The sequence below is a fragment of the Fistularia commersonii genome, chromosome 33 (genome assembly GCF_037954325.1).
Source record: "Fistularia commersonii isolate RoL2024-O1a breed Wild chromosome 33, RoL_Fcom_v1.0, whole genome shotgun sequence".
Classification (NCBI taxonomy): domain Eukaryota; kingdom Metazoa; phylum Chordata; class Actinopteri; order Syngnathiformes; family Fistulariidae; genus Fistularia; species Fistularia commersonii.
The window spans coordinates 7,348,565-7,372,537 of NC_141316.1; the positions used below are offsets into that span (position 1 = coordinate 7,348,565).

The window sequence follows — 23,973 nt, forward strand, 5'->3', positions numbered from 1 at the left end:
AACAGCACGAGGGACAAAAGGGGGGGTGAATGCAATTTGCCGTTCGTTCGAGCACCGGCTGTGTTGATCTGCGGCGGTTTGAAGGTGTGATGGTTAAGTGGTCAAACTACTTGGATGAACGCCGGATTAAGTTCACCCATTCGCACACCCATCGGAGGAAAAGTTGAGGTCGGGAGTCGTGCCCGAGGAACCGCCGACCACCCGAGTGAAGGGATGCCCGCCCTATGGAGGGTGGCTCTTTACTCTGAAAAATGATTGCATATGCAGCGTTTCAGTTTTTCATCTTTTTTCACACAGCTGATAAGGTTTGTTCCCGGCCTTGAGAATAATAATTAAAAAAAAACAACTCAATGGAGAAATAGCGTGTAGTCGCCGCTGAGACACACGAAGTCACCCGGGCCGGTTTCAAGGCACCTAAGGTGGAAACAGCCGGCTGAAGGCAAACAGGAATGTACTGGAGTCATGCCTGGGTGAGTCACAGAGCTGCACCGGAGTTCAGGAGGTCTGTGAAGAACCACGGCAAGAACCGCAGGGCTCTGGCAGTCAGCAGCCCTGCGCTGCAAAGGAGGGACGGGCAGGAAGATGGGATTTACGAACCGGGGGGAAAAAAAAAAAAAAAAAGGAGAGAGAGCGGTCTGGGTCAAAGCCTCGATTTCCTGGAGATGGACCAGCGGGGAACAAGAACTATTGTATTTTATCCGTTTGAAATTGGAGCACTGCTTGGAATTTATTTCCGATTGTCGTTGTGATTCAAAACAGCGGCGAGGCACATCAGACTTCGCTTTACCATTAAAAGGTGTTAAACTGATCACTGATCTTGTGAGTCTAAAGTCCCTTCGATCTTCTTGGACCCCCGCCGTGCCAAAAGCCCCAGCCGCGAAAACACATATTGAGAGCATTTCCACGGCGTGCACCTACGCCACAAACGCGCACCTGCTTTTCTTCTCCTTAAGCCCCGTTGCCAATTTTGCACGTCGCGTATACGGTTGAAGTTCTGTTAATTAAGATGAAATTACACCGCTGAGAAGGACCGGCGTCAGGGATAATGGCAAGGGGGAGTTCAGAGGCGGCTAAAAGCAGCATTAAAGATGAAAGAGGGGAGACGGCGGAGAGGAAGAGGAGGTACTACAGATCACTTCGCTAATGGGTAGATCAGAAATGTCATTTTTGGGCGAAGCCGAGGCGGGCCGGCGGTGAGGAGGCAGGGACGGGGATGAGGGAGCACGTGAACGCCGCTGTTGAGATTCTGTTAACTCCTGATTCATCTTCCCGCCCGCCCCCAGGCGCTCTTCTCCTCACCTTCATCAATATTTCAGCATACGTTTTTTTAAACATCCCGCTGCCGTTGGAGACACGCTAAATAATTCAAGGCGGACGGCAAATGTAGTTCTCTTTACATAAAAAAAAAAAAAAAAAAAACAGGATAAAGAAAAGAGCGCCAGCCTTTTACCCTTCACTCATTACAGGGTGGCCGAGCAAACCACAGAGGAGTCTGGATCCACATCTGAAACAATCTCCGTTTTTATTCCACGCACACGCGCGCCGGGAGGAGGCAGATCTCGGTTTAAGCGACTCGCCGGAAACTCAGAGTAGAGCCGAGCGGACGAATAGTCGCTCCGTCTCCGGCCGGCGGGGCTGAACTGTCGCAGCTGCACCGCATCGGCGAGTTCTGATCCACGTCAGCGGACGATATTTGTATCATCCGAAGGACTTTCGGAGGACTTTGGTCGAACATGAGGTTGTGAATTGAATCGGGTTTTTAAGCGCGGCTGACATCGGCGAGGTGGGGTGGTTTGGGGTTGTGCAGTCGACAAAACGAAATCCAACATCTCGCAAACATCTAATTGTTCACGTCGGCGCTACCGAATGTTTTGCTGTTTTTGAAGTACGACGCTGGAATTTTAACATCCGCCTAATCTCATTTCTGACTGAGACGTAATGTCCGAGGAGTCTCCGATGTCCTTCTGGTTTATCTCGTATTCGGAGCGTGCTACTCCTCTGGCAGTTTTATATTCTTAACACACGATTAACAGACAATTTATCCATATCAGAATCTTTCACTCCTACATATTTTATCAGCACCAAGACCTCAGTAGCGGTCCTGCTTCTTGAAGTCTCTCACTTTAAGCCGCAACAACGAACCTCTGGTCAAGTAAATGTTCTCAACCGACGCAGAGCTTTCACGGCCTTGCGCCGTCAAAGCCTTTTGCATCGGGTTGCGTTCGCCCGCTCACACGATGCAAAAGCTGCAGTGCATGGCGCTAATCAAACGCGCCGCACCGGCGGAGCTGCCGCGCCCCAAATTCAGCAACTCAACCGGAAACGATGCAATTTCATTGGTTGTAAGTAAAAAAAAAAAAAAAAAGAAAAACAGCAGATAAAATGATCCCCGTCACTTTGTCCGAACCTGCGAATGTAGGATCCTGCCTCTCCCCTTAATCCGCCTCTCCTACGGTCCTCCGTATGGGGCTCTGCTGAGGGGACGGCTGTTTGTCATACAAGACTACTCTTTGAAGATCACCCTCTTCAAATTGTGCTGAAATAATACTCCATTAAGCAAAGCAAATTAGTCCTCGGTTTAATTACTTGCTCTGTTCCCGCAGTGCGGATGCGCACGATATTAACTTTATAATCATTTCTTGAACAAATAATTTAAAAAGCAATTCACCAGAGACTTGTGAAAGCCAGTGAATTGCTGTAAAGGGTGAAGTGAAAGAATCTGAATGCTTAATTTGGTAAATAGAATGCAGGGGAGAGGCCACTTTGGCATGAATGCGGTTAATTTATCTTGATTAGAAAGACATGCATGAGCACTGACGCTAACACGGCGGCCAGATGCGCTGCCCCGAAAGGCTGGAGGAAGAAAAGTGGGGGGGGGTGGAGAATAAAAAGTGCGTGTGATCGATGGCGGGGGGTAAACATTCAGCCATGAAATTCAAAAAACCAAACAGAGAAAGTTTCAAATCAAGCTACGAGGAGGAAACGTCGCCTTTCAGACGTGAACGAAACGAACGTCCGGTCTGAGAAACCTGATGTTTGTGCAGAGAGGCGGGGAAGATTTTGTCCCGGGTACAAATTTTCTCTGGTTATTAAAAAGCGACAGCCGTACCTGACTTATTAGGTTGAGCAGAGGTTTGCCCTCTGAACCAACCAGGCAGGTGAGCAGCTGAGGTATCCATGCCAACCACTGGATGGGCGGGACTCCGATGCAGTACTTGTCCACCGCGTCCGCCAGCGTGTTCTTGTCGTCGAAGCTGAGCAGCCACAACACCTGGGAGAACGACACCGAAAAAGGGCCGATGAGGCGGGGGTGCGGACACACGGAAGCTAGCGAGAGTGAGCGCGAAAATAATCCACATCATCGTCAATCAAGACAACGGGTAAGTTAGTCTGTTTTCATATATCAGTACCAGCTACAAAATAACTGCCGGCCTCTATTTCGGACTAACGGGGGGTTGCGGACCAATGAGCGGGCGCATCTTGGCAATCCTGACTATAATCAAAGCTGAGGCAAAGTAGCAGGTGATCTCTCCTCCCACGGGAGGCTCACTTTTGCATCTACGTCCCGATGAAGACATTAACCCACACTCGGTCCGCCGGGCACACTTCAGCGCTCCCGACGGGTTCCGCTGATTGTGTATAATTACCGATAATGACGAGTGAACTTGTTCCATCCATCAGGACGAGGGACTGCCAACTCAGCTTGGCAGGACAATTCCGGGGGGCCACCAGAAAAAGAAGCATCTAATTGGCACGCCGAGCTTGCAGACGCCGCTATTAGCGCGGGCAATGATAATACACCGCGGATCCAATTGATGCGGCACGTGGCGATCGCTCACCGGCCGCCGCATCGAACTCGGAGCTCGTGTCGGAATTTAAACTTTCAGCGCCGGCTCGTGTGTTAAAAAAAAAAAAAAAAAAAACAAAAACTCTGGCATGTAAATATTGTCATTCTTCCTGATTAAACATGATAAGAAGTGTGGTGCACCACGGCATGTGTCATCTAATCAGAGCGATACATTATCTTGTGCAAAGAGTGTCGGCGAGCGTTTCCGCGCGAGAGGGGCGGGTAGCTTGTTAGCAAGGACCGCCTCTTTACTTCCAGCAGGGGCTTCGCTCAAGTGCTAAGTAGCATAGCATTAGTCTGCTCACTAGAGAAAGGTCGGTTTCGTATAGAGAGCGCTGAGACTGGAGTGTCAGGGGAGGCCATTAGCCCGTTAGCACCCGTGTAAGAGGATTCACTCCACCATTGATCTGCCGTGGGAACCCATCCACGCCGACTGCTCTCGGACCGTAATCGATCAAATTACCCCTCTCCGCTTGTAACCGTGGCAGCGGCTGGGACCAGAATAAAGTGCATTTCTCCTCATCAGCACCAGTAATGTATGGTCTGGACGGTGGGTGGTGGTGGAAACCACGGACTCAACAATGACCCTGTCTGGAAAAACACCTTGTTTGAGGGCGCTGGTGTTGCAGAAAAAGAGAGACAGGAGGAGGTGTGGGCCCGCTGATGCGATGCAGCGATGATTAAATAACAGTTATATTTTCGATCTTTCGCCTGCATAATGGTGTGCCGCACAGTCGGCGGCGGTAGAAGCGATGCGTGCGAAACGCCTTCCCGCCACCCTCCGTTTTCTCACCTTCGCCAGGTACTTGCGGGACTTGCTCTCGTTCTGGTGTCGGCAGGCGTGGAGGTAGCAGGTAATGGCGGAGACCCCTAAGTGGAGCTGGCGGTCCTTGACAAAGATGTTCTCCAGGTAGTCGCCCCACATGGCCCAGGCCTTCACCAGGACATCATGCATCTGTACCGCCGCGGAAAAGGCTTTGTTGGCCTCCTCTGACCTGGAACAACAGGCGGAGGAGGCGCGCTTCAGAGCGTGACAGACAAACTACAGGTGACATCCGGCTCGGGGGAGGGAGGGAGGGAGGGAGAGCCGCCGGGGATGAGCCACGGCAAAATCGGAACGCGGGTGAAGAGAAAGAGACGTGCTTTTTTTTTTTGCAAGTGTAGCGGGGAGATGGATACGAAAGTTATGCAGAGCGGAGAGTGGGGATGGTGGCGGGCGCGAGAGGAGGAGAGAAAGATTAAGTGCACAAGAAACAGATTATGATGATCATATTCTGAATTATGTACTACACATCAATAACCACCATTTTTCATTCGCTGTAATCTTCAAGGCCTTTCCCCTTGGCATTACAGAGTAAGCATTTAACCCAGCATGAATTAATGTCACCCAGGGTTCAGGCATTTTGCTATCATGCGAAAGCAGTTGAACCCAACCCTATCATACCGCCGCGATCAATGTATTTAATACGCGGTGACATATGAGCTTAACGTTTCCCCACTTTATCAGGAATGACAGTGCTGCGGTGAGGTTAAAAAAAAAAAAAAAAAAAAAAAACTCGGTAATGGCTGTATTTATCTGTATACAAGTACGGTGAGTGTGAAGAGCATTGCCGGAGCTTAAATAAATCTGCGGGCTGATAAACTTGAGAATCCTTGGGATTTTTTTTCCAGATCCCAGGAGTCGCTCTTTAGAGCGTTCGATTTAGAGACTTTCTGTCACATGCAGAAAAAAAAAAAAAAAAAAGAAATAGACAGGTGTGAAGCGGCAGGACGCCCGCTGCTCCGTTTATGCTGACTGGGAAATATATTGTGAATCATCAGCTGTTTTCACCGAGGCGGGCAGCTTCTCACCCCTCCTTGGCACCCGGTCTGAATAATTTTTATACACCTTTCGGTCTTTCATTTAGAAGATCTACGAGACGCGCCGTCCCCCGCAGTCGACGCTGGGTGGAGGAGCCTGTCGATAAAAAAAAAAATGACTTTTGCGCGATGCGGCTGGTACGCGGGACCTCTATTTCGGGAAGGGTTTCCAAAACCGATTTCATGCTTGCCGACAGAGAGATGGCTTTCAAGCCAATCAATTAAAATGTGTTATTAAAGGCGTTTTGGCATGTGATTAAGAAACGGGAGCTTGATTGCTGTGGGAGTCGGAGCCAAAGGGCCCTCCAGTAATTCTTAATGGGGTTTCCTCTGTCGCTCTGCTCGTGCTAAAGTACATTAAGTTTCTACTACCAAGTTCAACAGGAGCCCGGGCGCCCAGCAGACGGTTCTATCTTGACACCCATTTAATTGAATGATTCCAAAATCCTTTGCGTGCACGCTGACACACACACACACACACACACACACACACACGGGCATTGCTATCTCAACCCCTTACCCCCCACTCTGTTGTTAATTCTCACCCGGTTAGGGGAAACTTAATGATTGCAATAAACCCTGCTGAGGTGGAGGCGAGTTCTGCTGATCGCAGAGATTCCGGCAAATTGCCTCCAGTTAATTATTGAGCTGCATATACGTTTAATAAGCCTTCCTCAATTTGTCTTTCACCCCTCAGGACAGCGTGCCATGTCAAAGATGACTGGGGAAAGAAAGAAAGGAAAAAAAAAAGATTCTGAACAGCGTAGCTTTCCACAGCCTGGTAAACCGTGGAGATCAGTGTGTCCAGGGGCCGCCCCTGCACACACACACACACACACACACACCACCTAACACCAGAGCCAGTTACATACATCAACTCTTGGGTGTATCAGCTTGAGGCCAGATGAAATGACTGCTGTGACTTGACACAATACAAAAATGAAAATAAATAATAATATAAAAAAAACACCCACGGGGGGGTCGGGGGACTCAAAGCGATAAATGAAAAACGGGGAGGCAGTTTAGAGGGGAGGAAATCATTTAGAGGAGGAACGGTGAGAAGGTGATTGGCGAGATTTTGAGGATCGCATGAAAGAAGGCGGTTCTTGTGAAAAGCGTACGCCGAGTAAAGAAAACGGCGACCGTACTTGTTGATCTGAGCCAGGAACATCCCCTTGAGTGCGTAGAACTCCGCCGTCATCTCCTTGGTGAAGTACTTCAGGTTGGTCGACTCGATCACCTCCAAGCCCTAAAGAAGCGGAGAAGGAAAACACCCCTGGGCTTTTAACTGGAGGGAGGGAGAAAAAAACAAAAAAAAACAAAAACAAAAACGCAACAACGTAGTCGACAAAGTTTTCATCGCGGACGGCGGAAGGCGTCACGTCGGGTGTCGGACGGGGCCGCGATCGCAGGTGGAACACAAACAAGCCGCTCGCTGTTCATTAAGAAGTAAGGAGGGAGGGAACCCAACTTCCATTATGGCAAGTCTCTGATTAGGTGTCCCCCGTGCACGGCTGTGACAAACGACGTGCAGCACCGGAGAGGGAGGAAGGGAAAGACAGAGGGCAAAGTAGAGAAGATGAGATAGAGGGGCAGACGCAGAAAAAGAGAAATTGAGTGTGTGTGTGTGTGAGAGTGTGTGTAGGTACTTCTAATGACTTGTGGTGTGTAGCACTGCTTCTATTAATCAGGGTAGTCCGAGGCTTTGAGAGGAAGCTCCTAACTTACACTCTTCTAAAGTGTTTCTGCTACACCCGTCACCTGCAGCTGCCCCCTGCAAACACCTCCTGTCCTTGTATTCACTCTCATTCTTGTATACGCTATATCAGACCACTGTGCGAACAAAAAAAAAAAAATCGAACCAGAAGCTTATTGCATTCTGAATCCAGACGTGCATGAAATGCATCTTTCTCCCGCAGAAACGGAATCATTTCAAGTCGGCGCCGCCATCGGAGGGATCTCTCCGCCAGCAGTTCATGCGTCGCGTCAAACACGTTGCCTAACATCCAATTTTGCACCATACAGACTTTAGATTCATTTGAAAATCAAGAGTAATTGAATTTGTTTCATGGTATTAAGAACCCCTTCGCCCCTCGGCCGCTACCGTATATCACAATGAAATCGGAAGATACCGAGACGCTCGCTGCGTTGGGTGAACACCCGGGTCGTGTTGACCCTCCTCAGCGGCGAGAGCGGGGAGGTCACGGCGTCAAAACTGACCCGTGTTTTGATTCTGACCGCAATTCATTTACAGAGTGAGGCGAGCCGAGTGTGTCGGCGGCCGCTATAATGTTTCTCTGATGGGAGATTAAATGAGTCAGTCGCCGGCGGTAAGAAAAAAAATGTATCTGATTCTGAGCAACTTTTGAGCAGGAGAAATATAAACGCTCCAAAATTTGTAATAATATACAAACGAGGCCCGAATGCGTGACGATTAAAGCGATGGCTGCGCCGCTGTATCCTCACACTGAGCCTTTCCTCTCCGGGAAAGCATTTGCATTAGCAAACCAAACGAGAAATAAAAGCGGGGAGTGAGGATGGATGGTGAAAACCGGAGACGGAGATTTAATCCCTCCGTCGTACCTGCATGCATTCGTTCTTGCCCATGACTCCAGCCAGCTGCAGGTAACACTTGACTTGCTGCCTGATCTTCTGGAAGCAGTCGACTATGGGCACCGTGGGGATGGTATGGATCCGGCTCAGAATGTCCAGGGCCACGTTCACCAGACCCTGGGTGTTTTTGAAGAGACGATATAGTCGAAAAGGTGTGAAAACTTTTTTTTTTTTCCCCCCAAGAGGAGCCTTTGTTGAGAAACCTAATTTTACTCATTTCACTCACCTGCTTGCGCGCTATCTTGCCGTACTGAATGATAGCAGAAGCCGAGGCGTGAACTCCCAGCATGGCGTTGTTGTTGTTAGGATCGTGCTGTGCGTTTGTCTCGTAAGTCGTCACTATGGCTGCAGACACGGAGCGAACATTGTTAATATCAATAAGCATCGAGGCTCTTTTTTGGCCTTAACGGAGGTAAATTCGAGAATCTCGGAGCGAATGCTCGGCCGTCGCGGGCGACGGGGACGGGACACCGGGTGCGGCGGTGGAATTTTTGGCACGGAATTTCCTATTTCACTTTCTGCGAAAAAAAGTTTGAAAGCTGTCACGTATAAATGAGTGGGCCCTGCTGGAGCGGCGCCACGGCGCCGGAGCTATCATTTCGGCGCCGCATAGCGAGAGCTGGAGCTGAAGTTGCTTGAGACATCACATTTTGCGCTGTCTGCCTCTCCAAATGGTTTCAAAGTCACCGGGCGAGAGAGCCGAGCACCGTGCGCGGTAAATACGAGAGCGTGTGTGTGTGTGTGTATGTCAGAGTGTGGGTGTGTTATTTCCCGCGGAGAGGGAGAGTGTTTTAGCGGGCTGACATTTGGAAATGTACTGAGACCCGGAGGGGGACCTGCACATCGTGGCATTTTCAAGAGGACCTGGTCCTGAAACTAACCAGAACCCAAGGAGCTACCTGAGTGTGTGTTACGTGGGAGTGTGCTCCCTCTAACATTTACAATGGCACAAAACATCAAGCACATTTTGATAGCGGGGCGTGCACGCACTTGTCCTGGACTGCCTGAGCAAACACAACAGCTTGGTTACACAAGGATTTCAATGTCCACTATGAAGATTAATGTAAGTTGGAACAGAGAGGTAAACATCAACCGGGGAACTAAAAAAAAAAAAATCCACAGGGTTCATAAAGGTCAGTGAGGTCGATGCACATCAGTGTAACGATGCAATAACAAATACCTTCACTACATCTGCAGGCCGATAGTTGGGCGCTAGGGAGCTATGCGACGACAATTTGGCAATAAAACACCACTGACAGGCCGGCGTCACCCTTCTCGTGTGACCGGTCGACTGTTTTTTTTTCAGTTGCAAAAACCAAGCGCAAAGACTTCAGCGCTCCCCTGTCGTCTTTTCTCCAGACAGCGACATTCAGCTCGCCCGTGTGTGGGAGTCAGGACGGAATCCGGCCCACGCGTTGACCTTTCACGGGGCTCGGCGACGGAGCCGAGTCGGGTGAAAGGGAACGTCGGATGAGTCGGTCGCGGTTTATTCAGTACGATCGTTTCGGCGAAACGGGTTTTAATTTCGTCGCAACAAAGAAAACGCGGTCGCGTCGGGCCGGGAGTGATGCGCGAGAGGACGGTTTCCATGGTTACGACGGGGAGAGATCCTGCGGTTCATACGCGGAGCGCTCGTCCCACTGCCTATCCACATGGGAGGGCCCTGCGGATCCCAGCGGGAGCGCGAGCAAAGCGGCGCTCTGTACCGACTGCCTCGGGCGGAATAAGTCGCGCTGTGCTCTGTGCCAAATAAACGAGATGTGAGCGCCGCACGTCTTCGTCCCCGCCGTAATGAACTCACGCGGAACCGTGCGTTCCCCTAAGACTCGCGCGCCACCGGCGTGGTCGGACCGCGTCGCACCTTGGTAGTGGTGCTGACGCCACATGAAGATGCTGCTCCAGTGCGACAGGTCGTCGGACACGATGGGCAGTCGATTCCTCCAGGTTTTCACCACCGTCTTCATGTCGTGGAGGCTGGTGTTGCGGCCCAAGTTAGCCGGCTGAAGTCCGGCATTTATCTGGGCTGCCTCTTGCAGCTCTATGATTTGCTGGGCGGCCTGGGGAGAAACCAAGAATTAAAAAATCTGAGCGGTCTTAGGTTGAGGCTGTCATTATAGGAATTGTAAATAGCTGTATGTTGTCGTTGCACGACGTGTCGCTAAGCCAATTTAGATACGGCACTTTCCTTTAGCCCCCCCCCTCGAACCTTCAAGAAGACACAGGCCCTGTTGTCGGGCCCCCCGGGAGGGATTGGTGGGGCCACGGCGAGTGTCACTGCTGCACTTAAATCGATGGGTTTTCTCGGGCGAGTGTGCACTGGACTGGAACGCGGGTGTCAGAAATCATGACGATGTCTGCAGGGGGAGCGAACGTCCGCGTAATGTTTTTCACGGGACTAAATGTCACTCCGGGGTGTATTTTGGACGGATACTGCTGTGTCGAACTGTAAAAACTCCAAATATTGTTTGCTTTTGTTTTTTTTTTTTTTTTATTTCCACAGGATGTTTTATTAGAAGACTGGAATTTGAACCTGACATTCTTTTTTTTTTTTTTTTTTCTTTTTTGGCCTTTTCCTCTGAAAAGGCGTGTATCTGCCGAAAAGGTCTGAATCTTTTCGCTGTTGTATCTTGTTCCCGTGCATCTCGGTAGGTCGCTGCGGTAGAATGCGGTGTGTGCTGGGATGGATGGGGAAAAGAACTACCTTGAAACATAAAGCAAGTAGAGTCAAGTGAGTGCCGCACAGTGGAGAGCGGCGTTTCCTAAACTTTTCCGGAGACTGAATAAGCTCGCTTGTGCCTTTGCCTGGCATTAAATATTAATGGTATGCAGCCGGCAGAAAGTCTGAAAGAGCTGTCAAACGAAAAACTCCTGTCAACCTCGCGACATCTTAAAGCTTTGTTTACAGTTTAAGAAGAAGAGTCTTGCGGCCCGACTTCATGGCGGCGCTTACTCCCGATGAGATTTCGGGAGGGTTTTTTTTTTTTTGTTTACGATAAATACAAATCTGTTCTGCTGGCAAACTCGCACAGCATTAGACACGTTCCAACTGCCTCTAATAAGTCTACCGGTAACTTAAGTCAAATAAATTTCATATGAAGTATTTGTTTTCCTTCGGCGTTTTGTTGACGCTCCAAAACCAAACCCGATGCAGAGCGCGGCTCGCCTCTGGGTGTTTTGACATAAAAATATGAAATTTCTAAAACTCATGGAGTTATTTCAGCGAATCTCCCCGCTCCTCCTGGATTTCTGCTACACTCACACTCACACTTACGGTTTGTTGTTTTCGGAGAGAAAGAATGATGAGGCCAAAGAGCTGCGAAATATCCCAAATTACTCAAGTGACGACAAACAGACTCTCTCGGGAGGACTGAGAGCAACGTCAAAAAGACGTTGCTTTGCAGGTACTGATTGTGGGATGAGGCTGCGGGAGTCCGGGCGATGATGCTAGGCTTAGTTTGGTTTTTTTTTTTTGTTTTTTTTGCAAGACACAGGAACGATAATCAAAAGGAGACATGAAACCTTTAGTTTCTGAAGAATTTTCAGAAGGCGAGACACTTTGAATTTAACTTGCAAACTAATGCGAACATCAACTGCGAGTTCCCACTGCATTTTTTTTTTTTTTTTTTTTTTTTTGCTTTCTGTGCCCCGTCTGCTGCCAGACACAAGAAAGGAACTAAAATGAGACGCCTCTTTTCAGGAAGTCACTGAAACTATGTGGTCTTCTGAAATGTTCACGTGCCCGCTTCGTTCTAGAGCCAAATAAACGGTAACTCTGGATTTTAAAGCATTTCGACCCTAGACGTCATTCACGCGCTCGGACCGATGGCTCCAACCAGACCGCCGGGAGCGACTTGGAGCTGGGAATCGAACCCCCGAACCTCCGCCCGACCAACCGAGCCACAGCCGCCCGTGGAGAAATAAAAATTGTGAAAATGTCGTTCTGCTTATGCGAAGGATGTCGGTCGATACGTGCGCAGCTCCGCCGAAAAGGATTTGGGTAAGTTTCGAAAGCATTCAAACTCCAGGGGTCGGCGTGAGGGGGAGCGAATGAGATACCGCATCGTCTAGAGGCCATTTTCTCCGTATCTGTGGATTATGACACCTGCTCAGGAGTGAGAAACCATCTGTCAAATACACCACGCAAACAGATTAACTCGCTGTCAATCCAGCCTTAAAGATATGAGAATTAAGACCATTTTCCAATACAGCTCGAATCATTTCAGAGAAATCTGCACTCCAGCCTTCTGTCAATCGCTAAACTACTCGGGAGCCACATAGATGAGGAGAGGAGGAGATAAGCAAGAACCTTCTATCCTATTCTGTGAAAAGAAGCCCCATTGATTGGCCGAAAGCTGCTTTGTGAACACACAATCAATCATTCCATTATAACTACTCATCGGTCAATATTAATGCGGGCCTTCGTAATCAATGGCGTAGGTGATCATCCATCGATCGCCAGTCACCGCCGGGGGCAGGGATTTGATAATAACTTGATTCAAATGGTATTTGAGCCCCGCTGTATTTGCACAGCCTGGGCGCCTCATTCTCCGAGGCTCAGGAGCGCTGAGCCGGAGATATGGAGTTGGGAATGGAGATTTACAACAGGTGGCTTTGGCCGGTCGCGGGAATAAATGGCTTGTTTTCCCTCGGCTGGGGTAAATAATTGAACTGCGCGTATGCAAACGCACGCACGCAAACACACACTGGGCGCGGACAGACGCGGGGCGCGCGCGCGCACACAACGGCGGCGGGGGTGTAGTCGCCCAATTCAAACAGCCGTTTTGAAAAGATCGACGCCGCGGATCGGAGACGCCCCCCCCCCCCCCCTCCCGCTTCGACAATCAAATCTCAGAAAACAAAATAAATTAGGCGATGCAATATTTTTCACAATTATCTGTTAATATCAGCTGATGGCCAATTTCTAACCTTCATTCAGACCGTCCCATTCATCATGTAAATGTAATTCTGCTGCAGGTATTTAATCAAATGGTATCTGATGGCGGGGAAGTAATTACGGCCGTTCTAAACTAACTCCTTTCTTCTCCCCTCTCCTCCCAGTGTCCTCGCATTCTGTTATTCCCCACCTCTCTCAGACTCCATCATCCTTGCATGCCTATTACCTGCCTAATTCTCCCTTTTCATCTTTTCTCCTGTCTATTGTAATCTCTCATGAGGAAATCAAATGGGTTTCAAGGGTTTTTCTTCTCTTTTTTTTTTTCTTTTTTTTTTCGGATGTGTGGGGAGGGGGTCGTTTTAATCATCTGTTCATCCATCTTCATTTTGCAAAATGGAGCGAGAGAGAGAGAGAGAGAGAGAGAGGGGAAATGGAGGCGGTATTTGCAACTTGCTCGCGACGGCGGCGCGCGTCTCCAGCCGCCGTCGCGACGCGTCTCCGGGCGCTCACCTGCAGCAGCGGCGTGTGCACGTGGGACACGATGTGAGGCAACCGCCTCCACTCGCGGATGGCCAGGCTGGACGCCATCTCCACCAGACGCTCGATGAAGTTGAGCTGCTGCTCCTCCGGGTGGCAGATGGCCAGGTAGCCGCGGTGCATGTTCACCTTCCAGGCCATCTCTTTGGGACAGCTCAGCTCCACCTGGAGGTTCACACACACACACACACACACACACAGCGGACGCACGGTCAATGTGTTATTTGGGCTAGAAGACAAAATAAATGAATAACAGCATATTTAGGAGCCCCCTTTTTCCAAGTATTTACTCGTATATTAGAACATCAGTTAAACTTTGCAATACTCCCTCTCAGAAAGTGTCTCCAGGCTGATTTAACTCAAATACTTTACACCTCGAACTCTTAAATCCTGGCGTGTTAAATTGCTTTTAAAATCATTTGGGGGGAAAATGACCTGATGGTAATTTCAAAGTTTTTTTTTGTGCTAATTCTTTGTGGCTTCAGGTAATTTTTTTTTTTTCTTTTTCATATAAATTGCCCATTTCTTCGTGCCATTTTCAAATTGTTTAAAACAGCTGTTCCCAACCCCCCCGCCAGTGGACCGGTACCGGTCCATGGGGTGTTTGATACCGGGCTGCCAAGAAAGAATTAATAACTTATTTTAAGATAAACTATATTGAGGGGATATATAAGGGGAGATTCTTTTGTCACAGCAGCTTAACAGGTATAGTATCAATAAATATGAACATAAATATAAATAGACAGACAATTAGAAGATAGCAAAAGACATTCACAAATAAATACACAGCAAAGAGAACAACAACAACATCATCAAGGATAAGAATAGAAAACAGAACGGGAAAAAAAAAACAGCAAGGGTGAAAATAGACGACCAAAACAACAACAGGGATAGGAACATAAGCATAGTGACAATAGCAATGACAAAAATAAACAAAAATAAGCAGGATGTGAATGGTCTGAGACCAGCAAGGATAAAAACAGATAAATAGATAGAGTTTTAGATATTATCTGAACAATGTTTTTATTTTGAACGTCCGTCATCCATCCGTCTATGACTCACAACTCACTGATTAACGCTAATATTAAACCCACAAACTTAGCAAAATGAGTTAAAAACAACGTCGTTGGAACGTTTCTTTGCGTAGGGGAACAGGCGCGGTGAGGAGACAGAAGAGCCTATGACAACTAGGAAAAACAAAGCTGCATTTAACAGACAATACCAGGAGAACTATCTAAAATGTGAATTTATCGCAACGAGTGATTCCCAGGCACCAAGCCCGCCCTGCATGATATGCGGCAACCGGCTCTCCAATGAGGCAATGAAGCCTTCAAAACTGCTTTGCCACTTGGAGACCAAGCACCCTACATTGAAAAACAAGCCTTTGGTATTTTGAAAGAAAAAAGTGGGACTATTTATATAATATTATTATTATTACGTATTTATCCGTCACACCTTAAAGCCCGATCCGTGGAAATATTATATGGCATGAAATCGGTCTGCGGCGCGAAAAAGGTAGGGGGACCGCTGGTTTATAAAACGACAAAATAACTCAACGCAAGAAGCTCAGAAAAATGGTGTGTTGCACTTTTCAAGTGAGAAAAGCTGCGTTATACAGGACATACCTTAATACATTTGGTATGTTGCTATGTTGCACATAAATGGTGATGAAATGAAATAGACTAGGTTGTCGAAACTATAACAACAAAAAAAAAAAAGCTAGCGTTTCAGATCCACAGCATCGCTCTCACATCACCAGCTTGTATTTCTCAAAGTAAAAGCCACTTTCAGTCCCTGACATGACTTTCTTGATATTTTCCCTCATTGTTCATTGTTTTTTTTTTTTTCCCCCGGTGTTGTTTTCAGTTTTCATTTGTTCGACCATCTGCTATCCCCGGAATATCAAAAGCCGGCTCATCGCTCCCCCTCCATCCCCCCCCCCCCCCACTTTTTTTTTTTTTTTTTTTTTTTCAACATTCTGGAACTGTCGCGAAATATCCAGCATACGGAAGAGTTTTAGGAAAATTGGGGACCTGCTCATAGACTACACCCTTAATTCTGCGTGGGATAACGTTACTCGTCTGTCGTGACTCCTGCGACGCGCTTTACATTCATAACCGAGAGCAGCTGGCCGGCTCGCTGACAGACAGAGGCTGTTTGTCGAAACCGAAAAAAAATGAACGCCGTGCTGCATTTGACTGCGGGTGCAATGTCTGGGGAACAGCGGCTCTGAATGCAACGCGACGATTTCCCCGCCAGGGTCAAGCAGGCGAACACGGGAGCGAGAGGAAAAAAAAAAACGAGGGGCCGCGGACACACATTGCACTCCTGGATTCGTTTAAGAAATGCTATGAAGAGGAGTTTGTCACAGCGGCGGGAGGGAAGAAGAGAAGGTCCCCCTTGTCAATTCAACCGTAGAATGAATAGGCAGTTGAAAAACAAAGACCTAATGTGCCTAGGATGTAAAATGTCAGGTTTGTTTAAGCGTGTTTATGAGTAACCAAAGGAGAAATGAAGAGAAGACCGAAAGTGAAGGTGTATGTTTGTGGAGGCTCCTCGGATGGAGAAGAAAATGACTGTAATCGGTCAGAGTGCACTTATCGGGGCTGACGCTTGATGAATATCCCGGAGACAGGGCCGCCCTTATCAAGAGGCAGCTTTAATTGAAAGTGGGGACATTTGGACTTTGCCTGGGAGCCGGTGAGCGGCGGCCGGGCGGGCAAAACAGAAAAAGCCTCCTCCCCGCCGTCGTAAAACAAATCAGCCCGCAGCAGATGCCGGGGTAATTATTCACGCGCGCAGCTGTCATAAATATTAGCCGCGAGCGGAGCTACAGAGCCGGGGATGAAGAGATGGGGTGGGGTGGGGGAGCAAGGAAAAGGATGGCAATAAAAAAAAAAAAAAAACATTGAGTATAAAAGGAGAAGTTGGGAGAGGTAAGAGACAAAAGAAAGAAGAATTGGGCACACCGAGAAAGAATAGAACGGAACAAGGAGAAAGGGATATCGCCGAGTCGCCGGTGCCACCGAGACAATTTAATTAGTTGTCACCTGAGGACAGAGCGGCTCAATGGATTGGTTCCAAGTCTCCTTGAGAGAGCAGGGCAGTAGTATTTGTTATATGTCAGGTATTATCACACGCCTGCCACCCGCACGCGCTTTGTTTTAGCAAACGCCGGGCCAATAAATTAACCGACCGAACGGCCCGAGTGCGTTTCCGCGTCTTTACGGGCAAGTCTCCCGCTCGCTCGCTCCCTCCGTCGGTGCCGGACCGTGCAGGACGGTTCGCGGCGCTATTTCACTTTGGCGCGAGGTGGGGCGGGACGACGATAGGGCCCCGCGCGGGAACCCGGGGGGCCGGAGGGACGCGTGGAGTCTCTGCTCAGTGGGTTGGACTCTCGCTGTGAGCGCACCGGTGGTTCTGCCTCCTGCTTTCTCTCCGGGTGTTTAGGGTTTCCGCGCGCCGACGCCTGTTAAAAGCCAAGCGCGGCCATTTGCCTTCTCTCACCTGCACCAGAGCCTCCTTCATGGCCGCCCAGTTGCAGACCCTCCAGGCACACTCCAGCACCAGGTACGGGTTGGAGTGTCCTTTGGACTGGCCGTACTCCGTCAGCGGCTCCCACTGGTTCAGCTCCTTGGAACAGCTAGAAAATGAAGAAATACTGTCATGTGATCATAAATACTTGCAAGCGGTTTATCTTTGTACGTTTCCCGGTCTCATCCGTGTCCATGTGATTTTTTTTTTTTTTTTCTTCTCCGAATTGAAATATAAACAAAGACGGCTTCGGTAAAAGATTTTGTTACAAAGACGGTATTAGAGGAAAAAAAAAAAAACACCTTTAAAATTCAGTTTGCTAGTTATATTCTTCAAATGGCTTGTCTTCTGAGTGCTCCACTGTGCCGCGTAATTTCTTCTACGAGGAACAAACTTCTCTTTTTTTTTTTCCCCCCTAAACTTTGTACTTTGAATGGATCCCGCCGTAATTAATGTATTCAAAGAAAAAAGAAAGCGGCTGCTCGACGTTATAAAGGCTCTTTTATCCCATTACACGGAGTCCCTTGAAGACTGGCTGGCGTGTCCAATCCAACGGAAATCTCACCGTATCCAGTGGTCTTCCCACAGCTGGTACTCCGGAAAGATGGCGGGGGACACGTTGCTCCTCTCGTGCTCTTTTCTGGCCTTCTCCATTGCTTTCTCGTAGCTTTCCTGCGCCTGGACGAAGACACACACACACACACACACACACACACACGGTCACTTGTTTTTGGTGCAGGATTATTGAGGCTAATCAAACTATACCTGAAGAATTTGAATACTACGTCCTCACTCAAGTAAATGGGGTGTAACAATATTACAACGTTTTTTTTACAATGCAAAGTAGTTAAAGTAGGCCAATAAAGCCGCGCCTTCAAGAAGGCCCACAAAGTGAGGGTTTATTGGCAGACTCCGGTATTAAAATGCATTTACTTTAACAAGACGGAACCGGTAAACAGCGCATCCTATTTTAAAGTGTGTGCATTTAAAAAAAGCCTCCTTTTGTTGGCGGGCGCTTTCTGTCACCTGCTCGAAGAAGCCGTGCTGCTCGTAGGCGATGGCGGTGGCCGTCTCGGGGAACTTGCACCTCTTCTGCCAGAGGCCTGCCCACATGTCCTCTTCTTGGAGCAGAGAGTAGAGTTCCGCCAAGGAGTCCAAAATCTCCTGAAGGAAAGAAGAGCGGAATGTGTACGACTCGGCTATGAAGAAAAAAAAAAAAAAAATTCAACTGGAGCGCTTTTATGGAGCCGGCACATTAAAATAATCCCTGAGGCGTGTTCTGGGCTGAAATCTCCAGAGCATCTCATGATGGAACTCATCTACACTTTGTGCCTCGTCACTGTGGAGCTCCAACCCGATTATCATCTCCAGCCAAATCTCGTGACGTCAAAATGGTGTCCCGCGTGGCTGGTTAGATATTTGGCGGCAGCAAGCTCTGTCGGCGTTGATGTTGATGTCACAGCCTGCAAACTTCTGAATTTCGATGGTGGCCAACTGGGATTGGAAACGCCGCAAACCGGTCAGTCGTTTTTCTTCTCCTTGCTGCTCCCTTCATGGGTCGCCACATCTAACCCTATTCTCTCTTCTTTCATGCCAACTGACTTCATGTCCTCTTTTATTTGGTCCATAAATCTCCTCTCTGGTCTTCCTCTAGGGAGGTCCAACCTCCTTCCACCAAGGTCTTGGCTCTCCCTGTTCGGTCCACGTGCAAACCATCTCAGTCTGATCCCTGCTGTTGACCAACATGAGCCGATATAGGACTTTAAAAAAAAACACCCGCCCATAAATTAGTAGGGCTCCGTAATGAAATCGAATTAGAAAACGGAGTCCGTCCAGCTGAGACATAACAAGGGGGAGATCGGCAAACTTTACGCCGGGAGATTCAGACATTATTCGACGTTGTGAACGAGGAAAAGCGTCCGCGGTAGCGGGAGGCTTCACGGTTAATCGAAACGCGTGATGTTCGGACCGGGTAAATTACCTGCTGAGGCGGCGTTATGCTCTCCTGCTCGTAGACCTCGGTGCTCTGCTTGGGCTTGCTGTGCAGGCTGAGGCCCTTCTCAAACGCCTGCTGCTCCAGCATGAGAGTGGATCGTAGCCAGAGGTTATGTGTCTTGCCCAAGTACTTGAGCACACAAGGGCGGATGGGAATAGGAGGCACACATTGAGACATGGCCTCCACGAAGCAGTTAAGGGCACTGGGCTGACAGTCTCTCTGGGCCTGGTGGCTGCCGCTGCACAGGAAAGGACTCATTTCTCCTGACAGAGCCTGAAGAAATCCCAAGACAAGAGAGGGAGGGTGGAGGCGGGGTGAGTATTCATTTTAGCAGCGGCACACTGATACGGTATATCGATAAAGGCATTCTGTTGCATACGTGGGAAGCAATGTGATGCCACTTTCCAGTAAAAGGTCGCTTTGAAAAGCCAGGAAGGGAAAGATGAGGGAGGTGGGGTTGGGGGCAGATGACAAAGTCCAGCAGCGCTACATTTTTCCATACGCTGTCATCGTCATTGTTGTTGTTGTTTGTTGAATGGAACGCAAACCCGGGGGGAAAAAAAAAAGGGTCAACTGTGCAGAGCGAATCGGAGTCGCTCTTGCAGATGCGCCGCCGCCGCCACCGCCGCTGCTGCTTTAGCGCTCCCGTAATCCAGACTGACACCCACTCAGAAATAAATGATGTATTGCGACGGAGCTTGATTTCCAGTGCCGCTGACAGCGTGGAATAATTAACAGCTTGATGGTCACTTTAATTAGGATGGCGGTGGCGAAGGCCATTTGGTCACTGATTTCCTTCCCTGAGAAGACGATGTAATCATCAGCTCAGAGGAGAGGAGGAAAAAAAAAAAAAAGAAGCTGAGCAGCAGTAATCGCTATTTTCAGTACAAATTGATAGGCGTTAATGGCGGCGTGTGATGAGGAGCTGAGACGGGCCATCACGGCCAAACACATGTGGCATATGTGCGACTTCGCGCCTGTCTGCGGAGGAGAATCTCGCCGTTTCGCGGCCTTCTTCTCGCCGCCGCCGTTTACGTGCTCAATCATTCCAAATCAAGGCCTTTCAAGGAGCCAGTCATCTGGTTCTTTATACTCATTACAGATTTCCGTCCTCGGCTCCCCCCCCATCCCCCTCTCCATATTTAGCAATTATTAATCAGTCCTTATTAAAGAGAGTTTCATGTTTCACGACGGCCAAGGCCAAGGTCAAACTGTGCGTCTCGAATGTATTACACTCCGCCACTGGCAAAACTTGTCCTTAGATTTGAACATAATTAAAAACGTTTAAAAATGTAACAAGTGCTGAGAAGGACCCCACAGCGCGCATGCAGAGGTGAAATATTTTGGTTGTTAGACTCATGCATGCATATCAAAGTCTAGCATGTATATCTTTAATTTATAAACTGAACCCGGTGTGGCCGGGCCGTGTCATTCTTCACTTGGAAATGCTTTGCAGTGTATCTATCTCAATCTCTATCCCATCTATCTCAACCTTCAAGAAACAGGTAAAAACTGTTCTCTTTCAGGACTTTTTACTGCGCTGATGCCCCAGATCAGGTTAGGCAGCAAGTTAGGCCATGCTGTGTGTGTGTACATTTGTGTATGTCTTTGTCAAAAAAAAAAAAAAACTCACTAACCCAAGCTTACTGTTCTGTATTTTACCTGTGCATTGTGTATTTGCAAGTGTATTTGCAGTCCCTATGTCCTCTATTGTAAGTCGCTTCGGATAAAATCGTCAGCCAAATGCAATGTAATGTAGACAAAATGAAATTGGCAAAACATTTAACAGCTGCGGCGTTTCCTTACACGCGGTGACGGGATGCTCTTTGCTCCTTTGCGTAGCAAGACGGAGGCCAGTTGATACTCACATGCTGCTGCCTATCGGACAGGATCTTCCAAAGGCGGGGGAAAAGCTGGACCCAGGTCCTCTCGGCCAGCGGCGTGGCAATGTGACACAGCTGGACCAGTGCGTTCAGGAGAGCCCCCGTCTAACAAACACACACACACACACACACACACACACACACACACACACACACACACACACACACACACACACACACACACCGGAGAAAATGTACAAAATAGTCTTAGAGTGTGTGCGGCCAGCACAGATACCTCAGGTTACCCCTCCCTGTTCACTTTTGTTCACTTTTACCTGATTCCCTTAGGATAAAAAAAAAACGGAACAAAACAAAAAATAAATCACATTTTCATCATCAGCCACAAAGGCACATTTTTCCAAAGGCAGATTTCCTTTTTTCTAAGTTAGCCCATTGATGGTACCCACCACCGAACTTCCAAGAGTAAGACTCTGGGATTCCCACAGGATTACCGGGTTATTGTTCTTATTCTGAATTTCCAAGTTTTTAAAACTGTTCACCTGCGAGCAGGCTGTCTTGGTTCCGGACTTAAAACTCTTATTCCATGAGGAGAAATTAAAAAAAAAAAAGTGGGGACATTTTGATCCGGCACTAGGGTCTGATAAAATATATTCTGCAGTTCGAATCAAACTCTCCGCAAAACCGCAGGGACTGCGACGGCAAGGCACATACGGGACCGCCGCGGGCAAACCAGCCACAGCAGATTTGAGATTTGTTTTTTCCTTTCTTTTTTTTTTTTCATTCACTGTCGAATGGTTAACAGTTCTCAATTGATGATCCTCGAACACACTCACAGAGTGGGAGTAAACGGGCATCTCTTACCATAAAAGCGACGGGAGATCACTTCGAGCGCGATTTCCGCCGGGGCAGCCTTACCTTGACCTCCCGCAGGGAGTCCAGGAACTTGTCGTGGCGGTTCGTGAGCATGTGCAGTTGGTTCCCGGCGTCTCTCTCAGCCTGATCCTTGGTCTTGGGGATGGCGGTCTGGTCGCCCGGCGCTAACTCGATGTCGATCTCAACATCCTGACGAAAATGTCGAGAGGCTCTTATCGTTTCTCCCGACAAAATCCGAACAGGATAACGTGCTAACGTTGCCGCGTCTGAATATGCTAGCGCTCTACCTCCTCCTTGGTCTCGCTGTTCTCCCTCTCGCGCGGCTCCTGCTTGACATGTGTTGCCATGGCGAAGGCGGCGCGGTCGTGGCTGTCGGCCAGGTTGATGACGTTGGTGATGGACGGCAGCATGGACCCTTGGCAGCTGGTGCCGATGATGGTGTTGGGTTCGCACACCGCCAGCAGCAGCTAACAGAGAGCAGAGAGCGGCGGACAAAAAATTAGGCGGACGGAGACCAAAAAGAAAAGACAAAACCCGTGAAGAGTTGTTTCGTCTTTTAAATCCCGCGGGAGCCTGCCGAGGGATCAGAAGCAGCACTCGATGTACCTCAATGCACTGTTTGATCCAGAAGTGGCTGCCCATGGCCTCCCAGTTCTGAGAACAGCAGATGTAGAGGAGCCTCTCGTAGACCCGTCGCTTCATGGAGCCGTCGAACACTTCAAAAAACTTGGCCCTGATCAGCGGCTGCGTGCAGCGGAGTCCCGAAAGAAAGGCCGGCTCCAACTTGGATGTGATGTCGCTCCCCGAAAGACTCTCGTCCCTGGATGATTAGGTTGGACGAAATGTTTATGTTAGATGTCTGTCGTGTTGAGTCCGGCTGTTTTTGATGCATGCTAAGTCTTACATCAATACTTCCATATTGTTCTTGTTCTAGTGTGGCCGGTATAGCGGACTGTTTTTTTCCCCGACCGAGTATTTCGTGGGATGAACTGATCCAACTTTCAGAGCGTGTGAGGAAAAACTAAGACTCTGATGCAGAGACTACGGAGATAGTCAATAATTTACAGTCGCGCAATAAACACTTTCATGACATAACGTTATTTCTATATCACCCTGTTGGACTAAATGGGTCTCACGGGTATGATTCACATTAGCGCTGGGAGGGAGGGAGGAACGGAAAAAATATACAAGTCTGCCATCGCTGCGCATCGCCGACATTTGCGCCATTCTTTTAATCATGTATTGTTCTGGCACAGCTGCTTTATCATTCCATTAGCATTACTTGCTGTCCACCTCGGCTTTACTGCTCATTTTAAATCTTTTAACATGGAGTGGCAGATGGGGCGGGGGAGTGCAGAGTACATTTGGCAGAGTGAGCGCGTACATATGTGTGTGTGTGTGTGTGTGTGTGTATGTATGAGAGACATGGAAAGACAAAGAGCGCTATAGTTTGATGAATTGCAGGCCAGTAAGGCGGCCTCTCTCCTCTGGCCCCCACCTGCTAGGTGTCCTGTCACCGCCGCAGCGGCGTGAAAGACCCTGGCACATTTCCTGTCTGTCACTACTTGCCGTCTCGCAGACCCCCTTTGGCGCGACGCCACACACCTCCCTTCAACTCCCTCGCTAATGTCGGCTAATTCGCTGGTGCCGGGCACCGATTCTCAAAATTGCTCCGGCGTCGCGCGAAGATCCGCCGCCTCCCTTTCCTTCTGTTACTCCTTGACCCAACTTCCTGTGTCTTTTTCCTAGATCAACTCCCGACCTTCAGTCCTCCCGCACAAGACGGATGCGAGGGCGCCACGGCGTCCACGGCACGGCCGTTTGGCCGCGTGATGAATGGCGGTAATTACTTGTAGACGTAATTAACGAGGTCCAGGAACTGGGCGTTTAACTCAAGTTCGTCGGGGAAACGCTTCTCTATGTAGGTCATCATCTTCACCAGCAAGATGGACTTCTCGCGCGGGTTGGGCATCTG

General features: G+C 48.8%; 1 protein-coding gene across 1 annotated transcript in view; it reads right to left on the reverse strand.

Annotated features, from left to right (window-relative positions):
• The window catches only part of trrap (transformation/transcription domain-associated protein), a 78,673-nt gene that overhangs the window by 15,665 nt on the left and 39,035 nt on the right, over nucleotides 1–23,973 (reverse strand). Inside the window, exons 39-54 of the mRNA XM_086140246.1 lie at nucleotides 23,849–23,970; nucleotides 22,605–22,818; nucleotides 22,286–22,465; nucleotides 22,041–22,187; nucleotides 21,150–21,269; nucleotides 19,267–19,554; nucleotides 18,312–18,449; nucleotides 17,851–17,963; nucleotides 17,259–17,394; nucleotides 13,725–13,916; nucleotides 10,182–10,377; nucleotides 8,547–8,665; nucleotides 8,291–8,437; nucleotides 6,856–6,956; nucleotides 4,641–4,842; nucleotides 3,110–3,271 (exon numbers count right to left, since the gene is read on the reverse strand). Coding sequence (XP_085996372.1) covers nucleotides 3,110–3,271; nucleotides 4,641–4,842; nucleotides 6,856–6,956; nucleotides 8,291–8,437; nucleotides 8,547–8,665; nucleotides 10,182–10,377; nucleotides 13,725–13,916; nucleotides 17,259–17,394; nucleotides 17,851–17,963; nucleotides 18,312–18,449; nucleotides 19,267–19,554; nucleotides 21,150–21,269; nucleotides 22,041–22,187; nucleotides 22,286–22,465; nucleotides 22,605–22,818; nucleotides 23,849–23,970 — 2,577 coding nt within the window. The remainder of the gene's footprint in view (nucleotides 1–3,109; nucleotides 3,272–4,640; nucleotides 4,843–6,855; nucleotides 6,957–8,290; nucleotides 8,438–8,546; nucleotides 8,666–10,181; nucleotides 10,378–13,724; nucleotides 13,917–17,258; nucleotides 17,395–17,850; nucleotides 17,964–18,311; nucleotides 18,450–19,266; nucleotides 19,555–21,149; nucleotides 21,270–22,040; nucleotides 22,188–22,285; nucleotides 22,466–22,604; nucleotides 22,819–23,848; nucleotides 23,971–23,973) is intronic.